Raw genomic sequence first — 15,660 nt, forward strand, 5'->3', positions numbered from 1 at the left:
CTGTATATTCATTGTGGGATATATAGAAGGAAGTAACGATGGTGGTGGCTCAAATCCATCAGTGAATCACACTGTCAAAATATACGAAATATGCAGGTCGACGTCTTTCCCCTGCGATGTGAACGCACTCAAAGATAAAAAAAAGAGACTGATTCCTGACGTCTTGACATTCCTCGGATACTTGGTAACCTCAGGAATTTTCATTATTTTCTCAATTAATTTTACGTCTAATTCGTAAAAAAAAAATTCTTTAGTACAATTTCATGTACTTGAATAAAATTTAATAATTAATTTTTGCATTCAAATAAAGAGAAATGAAGATTTATATTAATATTTTTTTTTAAACAATTCTTATCTGTCTGTGAAAACAAAAAGAATAATATCAATTTCAACTTTATTTTTGTCTATGGGTGAAAAAATGATTATTACAATGATTCTCGAAAATTTAATGAAGAAGCGTTTATATATAAAACAAGATCAGAGAGATAATAAAATAGAATTTAAAGAAAACTTGATACTTCCTATAGATCTTGAGTCCCACGTCCTTGGTATCAAGATTTTTATTTATCGATTCCCATATATGAATGCGAATAAATTCATTATGAAATCATAATTATTTCTCATTTCTAAGGAAACTAGTTAAAACACACTATCTTTTACTTCAAGGAAGACAACAATATGTTTTAGTGTAATTATATCCTTTGCAAGTGTTTTTATTTTTCATTTTGTACAATTATTATTTTCTTATTTTGTTAACTGATAAAAAAAATCAATCCTTTATTTTTGTCATTAAAAATATGAAACAATCCCTACCAGAAATTGTCAGAGTTCAGAACTATAAAAAAAAAATAATAATAATTTAAATTACATTTTTAATCATTATTTTTGAATGAAAAAAAAAAAAAAAAATTGTTTGGTCTAAAAAAATTATATATGGATTGTTCATATTGAGAAAGAGAAGATGTAAGAAAAATAATTGTATAAAAAATTGAAAGGAGAAGTCTTGTGAGAGGTAAAATTGTAGATATGAGAGAAAAGAGAAGAGTAGCCGGCAATCATGGCAGCTTCCGATTGCTTTAGGACTGCGTGTATTTACATGTACATCCAAATGGTTCAGAAAATCCACAGTTAGTTGCGGAGGCAGTCTGACTCACTCCAAAGTCGGGCTTACGGCTTTAATTGAAAGCTAATTAGCATTACAAAGGGTGGGGCTTTCTACCACGAAGGGCTCTCTCTCTCTCTCTCTCTCTCTCTCTCGATTAATTCACTGCCTTTTCAGGCCCTTCGCTCCTAAAAGTACCTTCGAACGTATGTTAGCACGAAATAGATTTAACTAATACCAATTCATCAATTTCCCATTACTCGCGGGCATGCTCTTCACATTCAATGTTCATTCATGCATTTTTTTCGCGCTTCTATAATTTATTACATTTTTTTGTGAACGGAATTTAAAGTACCAAGGCGGATCGTTTTTAAATATAATTTACTACCAATTATTTTTAACCCCCTCACAGTCTAGTAGAAAAATCGTTTGTGGGCCCAAAACGGTCTAAAACAAAAGTTTCCAAAAAAAATATATCATCGTATTAAAAGTTTTTGGGGTCGCTGAATCCAAATTTGAGATCAATTTTAAAAAATTCAAAATGGCGAACCAATATAGCGTAAATCTGACATCAAATGCTGATTCAGCGATCCTAAAAACCTTAGTACACTGGAACTCCCAAAGGTGAGAATGGAAAAGACTTGGTTCTCACCTTCAGAATTCAACCTTCAAGCCGTTTGGTGGTCAAATATTGTAAACACTCATGGCCGTACGTAGTATTGTATAGAGGAATATAATGTGTCATTGGAATTTGTAGTATTTATGTACACAAAAATTGATAAATTTTGTGTTTTGATTATAATTAATATTTATTTTCAATTATAATGAGTACATACTCTAAAATTTTGACTGTTACATTCTTCATTTAGTTATTAAATTGCGACTACGGGGGCTTATGGAACACTAAAATCAAACGCTCCTGTTTTCAGAGTGCTGCTGTCCGTCCCGCTTATTCACTTAACCCCCCGTCGCGTTCTCACCTTCAGAGAACTCACCTTCGGGAGTTCCAGTGTATATCCATTGACACTCAAGTCGAATTACTTTTAGTATTTTTTTCTAAGGTGGATATACATATATGTCCAAACGCACAAAGGTGGCATGACTTTTTTCTGGACATATGCGCCCTTTTACTTTCCGGCGGCTCATATATGTACCATGGACTTGTCAAGGGATTAAGGATTAATAATTTTTTCTACATACCACGGACGAAAGTACGTATCTCCTGCATTGACTTCTCAGCAGAAAGTTGAACATTGCATTGCTATAGCAATGCACACGCGCGTCATCTATTTCAGCGGGAGCAAAAATCTTTTTGTAAATAGCTCGGTCGGTAACTCTTCGCGATTTTAACCCAACAGAACCGAGTTCTGTTTTTTTTCTTGTTGTCTCTCTCTTATTCTCAAATTTCCTCTCTTTTACAGTCGTTATATAGAACTATGTTATAAATAAAAAATTTTTCTTGAAGTTTTGTGATTGTGAGTATGCAAAAAACAACGTACGTACTAAACTTCTCTTTTTGACAGATAACCTTAAAATTTCTTAGGATTTCTAAGTGTTTGTATGTGTCAGTGCATAGGGTGAATGTGGGTATTACTACGAACGTTCCCATTACTACGAATTTCATTTAAATTACTAAAAACAAGCGTTATTTAAAAGAGAATGGACAATAAAATATCCATAATAAAACTTTAAATAATAAAGATTACTATTATTACTGAAAAATACTAAAAACATTATTCTCTAATTATTTTATTAAACTTTGAAAATAGCTATTCCCGTCGAAGGCCTAAAAAGTTGCTTTAGTGAGTTGAAAGTGCTTTTAGAAATATAATTATACGTATATGTATTTAATAATGAAATATGTTATGTTAAATTTTTTTTAAATAAAGTAGTTAGCGTAGAATTTATTAATATAAATTAAATATTATGACTTTTCCATTTTCATTATTTAATTTTAAACGTAGAAATACACACAGGAATTTTCACGCATGCGTCTATTGCTACGTCGTCGAAAACAGCTGACATAACCTAAAATTGTTCTTGACAGATCGCGTTCGAAGAGCATAATGTGACGAATTTCTGATAGGGTTTTACAGTAGTTTTAGTCAAATAATAAAATAAATAATAATAAAATAAAAAAAGATTGGAGGAACAGAAAATTGAGAATAAAAGAATTAAAACTGAAAAAAGCATCGAGAACCAGAGTAAGAAAAACGCGGCCAAAAAAAGACAAGAAGAAAAAAAATTAGAGAGAGAACAAACTAAGTTGTTAAGGGAAAAAGAAAATCTAAGAAAACAGCAACAAAACCTAGAAGAAATATTAAAAAGAACAAATGATGCTGAACAAATAGTTTTGAAAAGAAAAAAAAGCGAGGAACTCTCTAATTTCATAAGATAATTTCATTTTTAATAATGATATGTTGCATTAAAAACGTTCGTAGTAATGCACGCGTAGTAATATGAGCCTTTTCGTAGTATTACACGCATGTGCATTTTTTTTAATTAATTATTTTTTTAAATAAACATTAACTTTTTTTTAGTAATTTATAGATTTTTTAAGTTCTAGGATAGTTCAGGTAATCATAAAAAAATAATTACTAATAACCGTTCACTTTAAAACCTTCAAATGTTTCTTTGAAAATGACCGATTTCAAAACACGTAGTAATACCCACATTCACCCTATTATAAAAGTAAATAAAATATCCTCCAAAATTTGAATATGAAATTGAATATATATTAATATTTTGTTGCAAAAATTTTAGTTATATTGGTATTTTCTTTGCTTTTTTCGATGCCTACATCGAAAAAGAGACTTGACTAATATAGAGAGATAGAGAAAAAGTCAGAGCTTTCAGATTGTCCGTTAGAGGCGTTGAAGCGAGGAGCAAAGATGTCCGGCTTTGAAATGGAATACGCAATTGAAATATTTTTAATTAGCGAATTATTGTGCGTACTTTCGACCGGATATGAAGAAAAATAACATACGAGATTGGGGGCTTCGCCCCGGGCATCATCGCGGTGCGGAAATTTCGAACTTTCTGCCCTAATAATTGTAATATACTATTTTCATTTTAATATAGACTAAATTAATTTGTCACAAAGCTAACAATAATAATTTATTTTTAAATAAGAAAAAGTAATTAGGAAATTTCGGGACGCATGAATAAGCTCTAAATATTTATTTTTTAGAATTTTTATTTGACAATATTTCATTACTCAGATTTTACTTTCAGCCGAATTTTTATTTCTTCAAATTAACATGTTACAAAAATTCCATTTAACCGAATTTTTATATTACAAAATATCAGGGCAAAATATTTTTACTTAAACAAAATTTCATTTTACAGACATTTTATTTCATCGAATTTGAATCTAGAAAAGAGTTTAAACTTTATGTTAATGCCAAAAAAATTTTAAATTAACATATTAACACTCTCCCCTATAGATAAAGTTGTCTTTGCAAGAAAAGTTTATTTTTGAGTATAGATAAATTAGGTTTTTGTCAAGGCGCGAGATTTATTTTTTCAAGTGGTAAAAGTCGTTTTTAATGAGGCAAATTAAATGAGGTATAATAAATAGATAAACTGATTTTGGACACAAATAGAAAACAAGTAAATTATTATTCTTTATAATTATTATTTAAATTTTCATGTTTTATTATTATTATTGTTTTTTTATTATTTATTTATAGTTAATTTCTTCAAATGTAATGCAACTATAGAGAAGAAGTATTTTTGTCTAAAGAGAAATAAGATAAAATTAATTGAAGGAAGAAACAGTTCAATTATCGATCATCGCGAGAGAAAAGCACTCCGATTAATGGCCGAATGTCTGCCGAGGGTGCGGATTCTGACCAGATGGCACGAGAATAGGGTTTCTGTATACAAGATTTTAACATTAGAAGGAATCTTGAAGACAAAGGAGTCACTTTAATAATTAATTTATGCTTTACAATTACAAAAACATCAAACATTGTTGTCATTAAATTAATATCATAAACAATGAAAATTAATTTAATGTTTTTTTTATTACTATATGACGTAAACTATCGTTTTTTGAGAAATGCTCTCATTAAAGAAGTTTTAGTAATTTTTTTTCTCATAAAAATTAAATTAATGATCGAGACATTAGACAAATTTCATTCTTAACGAAGATTATAAAAGGCGAGTATCACATGAAAAGTGTATTAATATATAAGACACAATAGATATATCAAATGTGACAGATGCATTATAAACAATTGTATCATACATTTGGAGTTATAATAAAGAAGTTAATTTTTTAATAAAAATGCATATTTCTTCAACGCTTCTAATTATTTTGATAGGTTCATTCGTTAATGAGAGAAATAAACGCGTTAGTACAAAATAATGTTTTTTTAAAATTAATATGTAATACGTGAATGTGATATAGTGTTGTGTTTTTTATTTTCATTCATTGAAAAAGAATTTTATTTAAACTGGAAATATTTATTTCAGGGATTATCTGACAATCTAATAAGAAGCTTGTATGAAAGTCTAAAAAAAACATGTCAGTTGAAATTAGGACTTGATCCAGGTAATTTATTTTATTGTTAAACTTTCATTTTAATTTTAATTTTTTACTGCACACCCAGAGAAATTTTTTATTTTAAGCAAATATAATATATTTGAGTTAAGTAAACGTATATTTGTCTCACAACCTACTAGCCTATTTATTTGGCGCTCTCTGAATTGGAATTAGCAGAAAGTGAGCTACTATCTAAATTAGTAAGAATTTTTACTAATTTTTAGTCACTTTTTATTAAAACTTTCGTAAAAATTTTAAAACTACTAAATCAAATAGTAATATTTTACTCAAAATTAATAAAAATTCTTACTAATGTTAATTAGTAGCTCACTTTTCACTAATTCAAATTTTACTCTCTAAATTTGAATTAGCTAAAATTTCACTGTTTGAATCAGCGAATAAAGTTTTCACTGCAAATCAGCGATTACAGCTAATAAAATAGCGAAACACGAATTGGCGAACGTCGGTCATTTTCGTCGAAAGATAAATTTATTTTAAAATGGAGTATTCCGCTGATTGAAATAGTTGTTAGTCGCTGATTCGCAGCTGCATACTTATAGCTTTTTCAATCAGCGACTATTCGCTGCCAATCAGCGGATTTTAGCTGATTCAAATTTAGAGAGTAGAGAGCGTAAATAAAATTTTTTATTTAAATCAAATAAATATTTATTAGGCTGTAAGATAAATATATCATTTCTCTGAATAAAGTAAAGTTTAATATATCAATTAATAAAATTCACCATACCAATTGAATAAAGATTTTACTAAGTACTTCTCAATATATCAACACATTTGAACTAGTTAAAGATAAAAAAAAATTCAGATTTAGATCAATTTTTGAAAAATTATAAAAATTTTTTTCAATTGTATTTATCAATTTTTTTTTCAATTGAATTTCAACAGAGATGTTAGCATTATTAAAGAAAGAGGGCATTGTATGCAAATCCAGAATAAAGACAGGTGTTAAATATTTATACATAATTTTTCACAGAGTAAGTATTGATTTTTTTCATAAAAATTTTAATAAAAATTTAATGAATGATTTATGAATAATTTAGTTAAAATTCAATAAAAAAATTTAATAGAAATTCAAATAGTTAATGTTTTTGAAAAAGTGTAAAAATTTATAAAATAGTTTAGAAGATTTTAATAATTTCAAATGAACTAATTAGATGTTATTTTTATTAACAGGTTTTATTCTGCTTTGGCAAACGCACCTGAGACATTTATATTAAAATTGTTATAAATAATTAATAAGAATTTAAATAAAATTCTATTATCTTAAGCTCCAGTAAATTTTAATGATAATTTTTTAATTTTTTTTTATTAATTTTAATAATTAAGTAATTAATTTAGTTAAATATGTAATATAATAATAGTGATGAATGACTTTAAGGGCAGGTCAAAGTCGATGCAATTTTTTTACATAAGAGTTTCAATGGGAAAATCGCATCAACTTTGACCTGCCCTTAAATGAAATTTTGTTTGTTAACAAAGTACAAAGTTATTTGATTGTAAACAATTTTGATAATAAAAGTTACTTAATAAAAATTAAGTTTAAGATTTTGGAAATTAAGAAAAAAGGTTTTTTGTAAGAAAATGAATTGAATTTTAAGTAATAAAACAAAATGTTAAAATAAATAAAAATTTAGGCATAAAGGAAAAATTTTTCAAAGACTAATACATTTTTAAATATAAAATAATCAAGTTTAAAAGTAAAAAATAATCATAACTTTTAAAAATTATGTAATTAAGAAATTTTTAATTTGTGCTATATTGTTTATGTTTCATTAAATTTTTATTAAAATTTTTACTTCTTACTATTATTTTTAATTATTATAACTATTATTATATTAAAATTATTTTCTAATTTTGTTATTACTATTATTATTATTATTATTATTTATTACGGGTTATTAATAAATGAATAAAATAGTTTTGCAACTAATCATTATAAAGTCATTTTCATCATTTAATATGATCTACTTTTTTTTTATCTTTCATTGTTATTATGTATGTACTACTTCCTATATCTTCTTCGTTAATACGTACATATAGACTATTTGAAATTATCATGTCCGCCGGATAAAAAGAGCTGATGACAGTTGTCTTGCAGTAATGATTATCTGCTTTAATGTAGCTCAAGTCATTAAGAAGTCATGATTTTTCATAAGACTCTTCATAAGACAAATGCATTCCGTTGATTCAATTTCAGATAGATCACATAGTCACAATAAAAAAAAAACTCTTAAACATTATTAAAATTATGCTTAAAAGTTTATTGTTCATTATTTTATTTTAATTGACTGTGTTAATTGATGTCCATAAAATTATCATTATTATCAATCGTAAAATTGTGTTTTGGTTAAATTTTAAAATATTGTGTAAACAAAATTAAAAAGGTGATAAAATTAAAAATTTTGAAAATCGTTAAATTTTGAATCCAATATCAAAAAAGGATTCTAATGTCAGACAGAAACAGTATAATGGCATTTGAAGATGTGAGTGTTAATATTATAATTTATTAATTAATGAAAAAGTGATGAAAATAGTGAAGTGTATTTACAATAATTTTCTAGTATTGGAACAAAAATGTTATATATTTATATTATAAACATTTTATTTTCAGAATGAAAATAATAAAATGGAATTAAGTTTGGTTGAACCGCTTTTTGATTTGTTTCCAGAATTAAAAACAACTTACTCTGTTATTACGGGATGCATTGCAATGGGTAAGATTTTTATTATAAAATACTAAATGAAATATTAAAAAATATATATAATTACGAGATAGAAAATTATTAAATTTTTAAATTTATTTAATTTTAGGTGAAGGTTATTATAATGCTGCTACCAATTTTATAAAAAATATTTATGAGGAAGATACAGACGTTTTATATAAAATGTTGGATTCATTTTACGGTTTCTGGAGTGATTTTAATTCCATTTTCACTAAAACTTATTTACAGACGAAGTGAAGTATTCCTTAAAAAAAAATATTTATACTCAGAGTAAAATATTAAAAAAAAAAATTATATTTATTATACGACTGTGCATCATATTTATACCATTAAGTTATTTAATATTTATTATTTCAAATGGTGACATTTATATATATATATATATATATATATATATATATATCTATAAGGAATTATAATTCAATTTAGGTAATAATTTCAAAGTTATTCTTTTATAAGTATATATTTTCAAAGACATTTTCTGAAAATGTAAAATTATTTATCGTAACTTATAATTTTTTTTTTCAAAATTATTGTTAGCTAACTGCATATTTAAAAAAGACTACTACAAAATGTACAAAAAAAACTGAAATTGTAGTCTGCGATAATTAACTAAAGTCTTTAAACTAATCATTCAACTGTATATAATATTAAAATTTCAAAAAATTACTGCTTCGTTCCAATTTTTTCAGCATATTTAAAATTATTAAAAATTTATGTAACAAAATATGTAAAATTATATTTATTATTGTTAAAAAATATTTATTAATTTTGGTATTTTAATAAAATTAATTAATATTTAATTTTAAAATAATTTTAAAATATGATTCTTCATATTAAAGGCAAAATTCTTTAGACGTAAATGTTTATATAAAAAAAGAATAAAATAAACATTTTCTTATGTTGCGCGAATCGCGTGACAACTTAAGACAGAAATTACTAACCACTCTTTCATTAAATTCCTAATAGTCCTTTAATCCATCATTTATAATTTAGGATTTGAGTTTATAGCTTTATTTTTCTGCACATATAAAAGCGTTTGCTAACAATTTTTTTCTTCACAAAGCAATTCAAATCTGCAATTTGTTTTGGTTGTCAAATAAAATATTTTGTTTTTTAACAAAATGAAAATTTTGTTAATTAGCAGTCCATTGATTTTTATTTTAGTGATATGTTTACAAAAAATAGAAGGAGTAAGTATTTTATTGCATAAATTTTTTTGATTCTTATGAAATTTTTTGTACATGATTTTTTTTCTGAATTAAGAGTAAAAGCATTTGTAATATATCATTCAAAATTAATTGAATAAAAAAAAATTTTTTTTAGTCATACACTAATTTAAAAAAAAATACATTAGTATTTGTGATTTTAATTTTATTTAAATTTTATATCATTTTTGCGATAAATCCACGATATAGATGACATCCAATGATGTCTAATGGAAACTCAATAATTTTCAAATTACAATATAATTTAATTTATAATAATCTTAAAATTGCAACTAATAGTTGTGTTTATTTTTCATGTAATCATATAAAAGAAAATGAATTTTGACCAATTAGTCAAAGCCGGAAAGCCAGTTGGTAAAAATTGTCAAAGACAAACTGGATGTCCCATGGGTAAGAAATTAAAATTATTTTTTCATAATATGACAGATAGTTTGACTTCATATATTTGTAATTTTTTTCTATATGTTCAATTGGAATTATTAATTTTCGGAATAAAGTTTGATATAGGAATATATAAATTTTATACTCGGCTTCTTTAAAGTTTCGAGTACCTAAATTTTGTTTATTTTTTGCAATAAAACTTAATTGAGGTGTACCCAGAGAAATGATATATTTGTCTCACAGTCTAATAAATATTCATTTGATTTAAATAAAAAAATTTATTTACGCCAAATAAGTAGGCTAGAAGGCTGTGAGACAAATATGCGTTTACTTAACTCAAATATATTATATTTAGTTCAAATAAAACATTTCTCTGGGTGTGCTAATATATTTTCTCAAATCCATAATAAAAGTTATATGTTTTTAAATTTTCTGTTCCTTTGTGTAAATTATGTTACTAAATAAATGTACTTACTAAAGTAAGTACATTACTTACTTACTTACTTTTACTTTTCTAAACCAATTAAAAATTATTAATAATATATATTCTTTAGTAATTTTTTATTTATTTACATACACCCAGAGAAATGATTTATTTGAATCAAATGAAATATATTTGAGTTAAATAAACGTATATTTGTCTCAGAGCCTACTAGCTTATTTATTTGGAGTAAATAAAAATTTTATTTGTCAGAAATAAATTTTTCTTTGGCTCAAATAAATTTTTTATTTCAATGAAATAAAATATATTTGCAACAAATAAATGAGTTAGTAGGCTCGGAGACAAATATACCATTTCTCTGAGTGTATATAATAAAAATATTTTACTAAATATTAAATAATAATAAATAAATGTTGATTAAAGTTTCAAAATTACATTTGAAAAAAGTAATTCTTATGATTTATATTCCTCCGTGATTTTAATATAGATCTGATCAATAATGCAAAATTAAAAGGAGAATTTCCACCAGTACCGGAACTCCAGTGTTACTTCAAATGTCTGTTTGTAGCAATGAGTATTGTAAGTAATTTTTTTTTTAAATAAACTTTTCAAAACTATATATGGGGCATTTCATAGGAAATTTTCAATAAAATTTTTTTTTTGTCCGAAACATTTTTTTCGAAATTTATATGAAAAATAAGGAAATCGTATTTTTTATTTTTTTATTTGATGAAAATGAAGGAAGTTATGATGTTTTGAAATTTAATGTCAACGAAGGAAGTGTGTTTTTGGAACATTTTTTAAACTATTGTACTAGGGTGATTCTCCGCGTAGCGCACAACTTAATGTCCCTCGTATTTTTTAAAAAATCATTTGCACATATTGCAATAAATCCAATAAGAAAAACTAATTTCTATGTTTATAAACAAAAGCCCATAGTCGTTTTTAATTAAAAGTTTAGAATTTTACTTAAAAAGCTGTTTTAAGGTGCCAAAACGTCATGGTATGACCTGTCCCCAGTACCACTTTTATATAAAAAAAAATGTTATTTTTAGTAAAATACAGTAATCAATATAAAAACTATTGATAGTTTCGTATTGTTTATATTAGTAAAATTGTGAAAATAAACCATTTGTGAAAAAAAAAATTTATTTTTTTGGTGTTAATTCTTGTCCCTCGTTTTTGCGTCATGTTTTGGCCTTTTTATAAAATAGCATTTTTTTACATAGAAATAAAATCGAAACTTCACTCACCATTAGTTAAAAGCAACAATAAGCTCTCCTAAGTGAATTACTAAGAGAGAAACTGCTTTCAGAATTAATTTTTTTATTTTTCACACATTAAAAGCATCAAATGTGCATAGGGAATCACAGAATCGTCATGGTCTGGCCTTCAAATATTTCTCAATAAAATTAATAATTATTTATATTTTATGTCAACTGAAGTGTAGTAGTATTAGTTCAGTGAATATAAATAACATGCATATATGAAACAGATTGAAAATTGTTAATAAATTGTTGAAAAAATCAGTCTTTCTTGTGCGTCATTGTCTGGCCTCATCATCATGGTAAGGCTTTTTCTCCATTGAACGGCGTGTATCACTCGAGTGTCTATAAGTGCACATAAAATGTGAAGTAAAAAAATTTGTTTTAAATATTAAACTTCAGATAAGTAATAAATAATTACAAATTCGGTAAATATTAAAATTACAAATATTATTATTATTATTACAAATTTAAAATTTTGAATTGTCGTTCGCGCTATTTATTTTTTTGTAAATTACCACGAAAATTTCCATAAATTACCGAAATAAAAATTTTTAATTGTCGTTCGCGCTGTATATATTTTTGTAAGTTACCGCGAAAATTTCCATAAATTACCGCGGAAATTTCCGTAAATTACCAAAATTAAAATTTTTAATTGTAATTTGTTTTACATATTTTTATAAATGTTAGACAAAATTTCTATAAATTACCGCATAAATTTCCATAAATTACCTCGAAAACTTCCGTAAATTACCGAATTATCCCAAAAATTTTCATTAACATTTTAAATCAAATTTCAACTATTTTATAGAATTCAAAAAGCAAAAAAATTTTTTTTTTTTAATATGTTTAAAAAATTATAAACAATTTGTTCGGCCCACCATGGATATTTATTTCTTGACACTTTATCTTCAAAAATACATATTGATATTTATCATTACAAAAAAAAAATTTGTTTAAAGTTTCAGAGACCAAATCGGGCGCTACGCGGAGAATCACCCACTAAAAAATTAAAAATTATGCTTCATATATGAAATTTGTTGATTTTTTCTCAAATTTTTCAAATATGTGCTCAAAAATAACATACCTATAACAGAAGCAACAAAAAAATTGAAATTAAACTTAAAAAGTGAGTTTTCTTAGAAGAGACACTTTCGATTTTTAATTTTTTTTTTTTTTGCATTACAATCTCTAATGACTGAAGAATTTTTTCACCTTTAAAGTTTAATTTCAACTTTTTTGTTGCTTCTGTTATAGATTAAAAAATGTTCCAAAAACACACTTCCTTCGTTGACGTTAAATTTCAAAAAATCATAACTTCCTTTATTTTCATCAAATAAAAAAATACGTATTTCCTTATTTTTCATATAGATTTCGAAAAAAAATGTTTCGAAAAAAAAAATTTTTTAATGGAAATTTCCCCGTGAAATGCCCCATATATTTCACTGAATAAGTGTACAATTTTTAAGGTAATTTTGAGAAATTAATATCTATTTAATTTAAATAACATATTTTCAGATTAAAAACGACAAAATTTCAGAAGATTCCTTGAATTCTCAAATGGCGGTAATGCTTACGGAAGAGTTGGCTGGGAGATTAAAAGGATTGGCTGCAGTTTGTATCCCTGAAGGTGAGTGTAAAAAATAAACCCAGAGAAATGTTTTATTTTAAACAAATATAATATATATTTGAGTTAAATAAACGTATTTTGTCTCAGAGCCTAATAACTTTTTTTATTTGTCATAAAATTTTTTTTTATTTAAATCAAAATTTATTTGACACAAATAAAAAGTTATTTGGCTCTGGATGTAGACCGAATACGACAATCATAAAAGAATAATATTAATAACAGTTTGTGAGTTTGTTAAGTGAAATAGAAAATAGCTGACAATTAATATTCATATAATGTTCAAATACGTCAATTTTTCTAAATTGACAGTAAAATCAGTTTCTATTTATTTAATGTTTAAAGTCTTTTTTCAGCAACAAGTTTAGATATTTGTGAAGCTGCTTATCAATTTACTGTATGTGGCTACAAATACGATCCCTCGGTACGTTAATTTTTATATTTTAATTATAAATTTACTTGATATTTTCGTTGTCTGTCTAACGAAAACGAATTTTATTTATTTATATTTTGCTTCATTTAAAAGAATTTAATATCACAGTAAAAAGAATATCGTATTTTAAGATGTATCTGAAATTAAATAAGCCTTGAAAGTAAGATTAATTATTATTATTAATTAATTTTTTTGTTATTATTTTTATTATTTATTAATTATTGTCACATGATTACGATTGCTAAATTATACGTTATAATTGATGATGCGTTATTAATTATTAATATGTTAATTAGATATGTATTATTTTATATTATATTAATTTATATCTCTTCACGTTTATTTTTACAGCTCTATTTCTTTCCATAAACAATAAAGAAATCGCCTAACTGGATTCAATAAAATTGTATATATACAACTAATCAACAAAAGGCTGTAAAAGACAAAAAAAAAAGAAATTATTTAAAGTACTTGTAGTATTTATTACAATAATTTTATCAATAACAAGGCTCATCCGCTAATTGACTATATTGATATAGTAAAAAAGAGAATGTATAATGTTTTGAATAAAAAAATAGTTTGAGACGATTTTATTTATAAAATGTTGCAATTCTCATTTATATACAATCGAACGTCGTAAGTGGCGAAATCCGTAAGTGAGGAATGTCCGTAACTGAAGAGTCGTTTTAGTACCGAATTGTCCCGAACTGACGAGCGCTGCAGTATGATTTCAGTGCCGTATGATGTACTCATGTACTAAGAATTTGAAAAATCAAATTATAATGAAGTAAATTACATATTCTAATAAGTAGATGAAAAATTAAATTTAAAATAAATAAAAGTACATAAATATTAATTATTATGATGACTTTTACTTTAACATAAGTAAAAATAAAATAAATAAATAAATTTTAAAGTATTCTTGTATCTCTAAAAATGAAAAAGCAGAACAGATAATTTTTTGACGCAAATATAATATGACATAATGAGAATAGTAAAAAAAAAAGGAGAGTGAGCAACAATGGATTGCTTTTTTTAAAGCTGTAATATATTAATTTAAAAAATTTTGAATGCTTTTTTATATCAGTGTAAAAGTTATACATTTTTCAAAATAATGTACACGTTATAGGTATTAAGATTTGACCATGATTATATATAAAAATTTAAAGTTTTTCGAACTTAATACATTCATCTATTTTGAGATTAAGGCTAGTATACAGTGGATCACTGCTATTAATTACCAAGCAAGTGTTTCAATAATAATATTTTGAGTTGCACTTAAACTTATTTTGCATCAAATAAAATTAAAAAATAATTTAAAATATTCATGAATTAATAATATTTTACATTAATATATTTCGATGTTTACACATCCTATATATTCAGTGTTGTCAATACCACATTTTATAAACATGAATATTTTGACTGATCCATTGTCGACCAAAACAAATACACTGGAACATCGGTTATTAGGACAGCTCGGGTGTGTGTCCGAATAATCGGGACAGGTCACCTTGACGAAAAAGCATAAACCTACAGGGCCGTAAGAAGTTTTTTTTGCCTTCGATTGAAATACATAACCAAAGTTTGACAGTTGAACAACAATTTTGAGGTTAGGCGCATGAGACGTGAGAAAAAAAATATTAATTAAATGAGAAATATTAATTGTTTTTTAGAAATAAAATAAATTTTACTTAGCAAAATTGTTACACAGCTTATTAATTTTTATCATATTCATATAACACCAATAAATAATTGCAAAATAATACATTAAATCAAGGCGGGGAACGGACTCTTTAATAGATGCGCTACTGCGTGCAGAGATACTTCCCTTTTCTCCTCACCCTGTTTTAGCGCCTAAGCTTTCCAAATAATCCAGTGTTCTAATAAA

The 15,660-nt window shown here is 25.2% G+C and overlaps 2 protein-coding genes and 1 long non-coding RNA gene across 6 annotated transcripts in view; 2 read left to right on the forward strand and 1 right to left on the reverse strand.

Annotated features, from left to right (window-relative positions):
* LOC127286913 (protein sprint) overlaps nt 1-15,660 on the reverse strand; it is a 240,967-nt gene that overhangs the window by 172,654 nt on the left and 52,653 nt on the right. The window lies entirely within an intron of this gene.
* LOC127286960 (uncharacterized) lies at nt 5,581-6,943 on the forward strand. The gene is made up of 3 exons (XR_007843818.1): nt 5,581-5,660; nt 6,555-6,643; nt 6,843-6,943. It is a non-coding gene; the product is annotated as an uncharacterized LOC127286960 (long non-coding RNA).
* Nucleotides 9,423-14,371, forward strand: LOC127286943 (uncharacterized). 2 transcript variants are annotated; one of them, XR_007843812.1, is made up of 6 exons: nt 9,423-9,585; nt 9,933-10,011; nt 10,932-11,023; nt 13,228-13,339; nt 13,682-13,760; nt 14,121-14,371. XR_007843812.1 is itself a non-coding variant. In XM_051313614.1 (6 exons), the coding sequence occupies exons 1-6, from the start codon at nt 9,517-9,519 to the stop codon at nt 14,136-14,138; spliced, it is 438 nt and encodes a 145-aa protein (XP_051169571.1). In that variant the 5' UTR covers nt 9,424-9,516; the 3' UTR covers nt 14,139-14,371. The 2 variants fall into 2 exon arrangements, 1 of the variants encoding a protein (XP_051169571.1); XM_051313614.1 differs by having other exon boundaries at nt 9,424-9,585; nt 13,693-13,760.

This window comes from Leptopilina boulardi, unplaced genomic scaffold (assembly GCF_019393585.1).
Source record: "Leptopilina boulardi isolate dan_hultmark-lab unplaced genomic scaffold, ZJU_Lbou_2.1 LbouV2_366, whole genome shotgun sequence".
NCBI classification, from domain to species: Eukaryota; Metazoa; Arthropoda; class Insecta; order Hymenoptera; family Figitidae; genus Leptopilina; species Leptopilina boulardi.

Coding starts and splice junctions, on each gene's coding strand:
- LOC127286943 (XM_051313614.1), top strand. CDS start 9,517: ATGAAAATTTTGTTAATTAGCAGTCCATTGATTTTTATTTTAGTGATA. Junction 10,012..10,931: donor ACAAACTGGATGTCCCATGG/GTAAGAAATTAA, acceptor ATTTTAATATAG/ATCTGATCAATAATGCAAAA. Junction 11,024..13,227: donor TGTTTGTAGCAATGAGTATT/GTAAGTAATTTT, acceptor ACATATTTTCAG/ATTAAAAACGACAAAATTTC.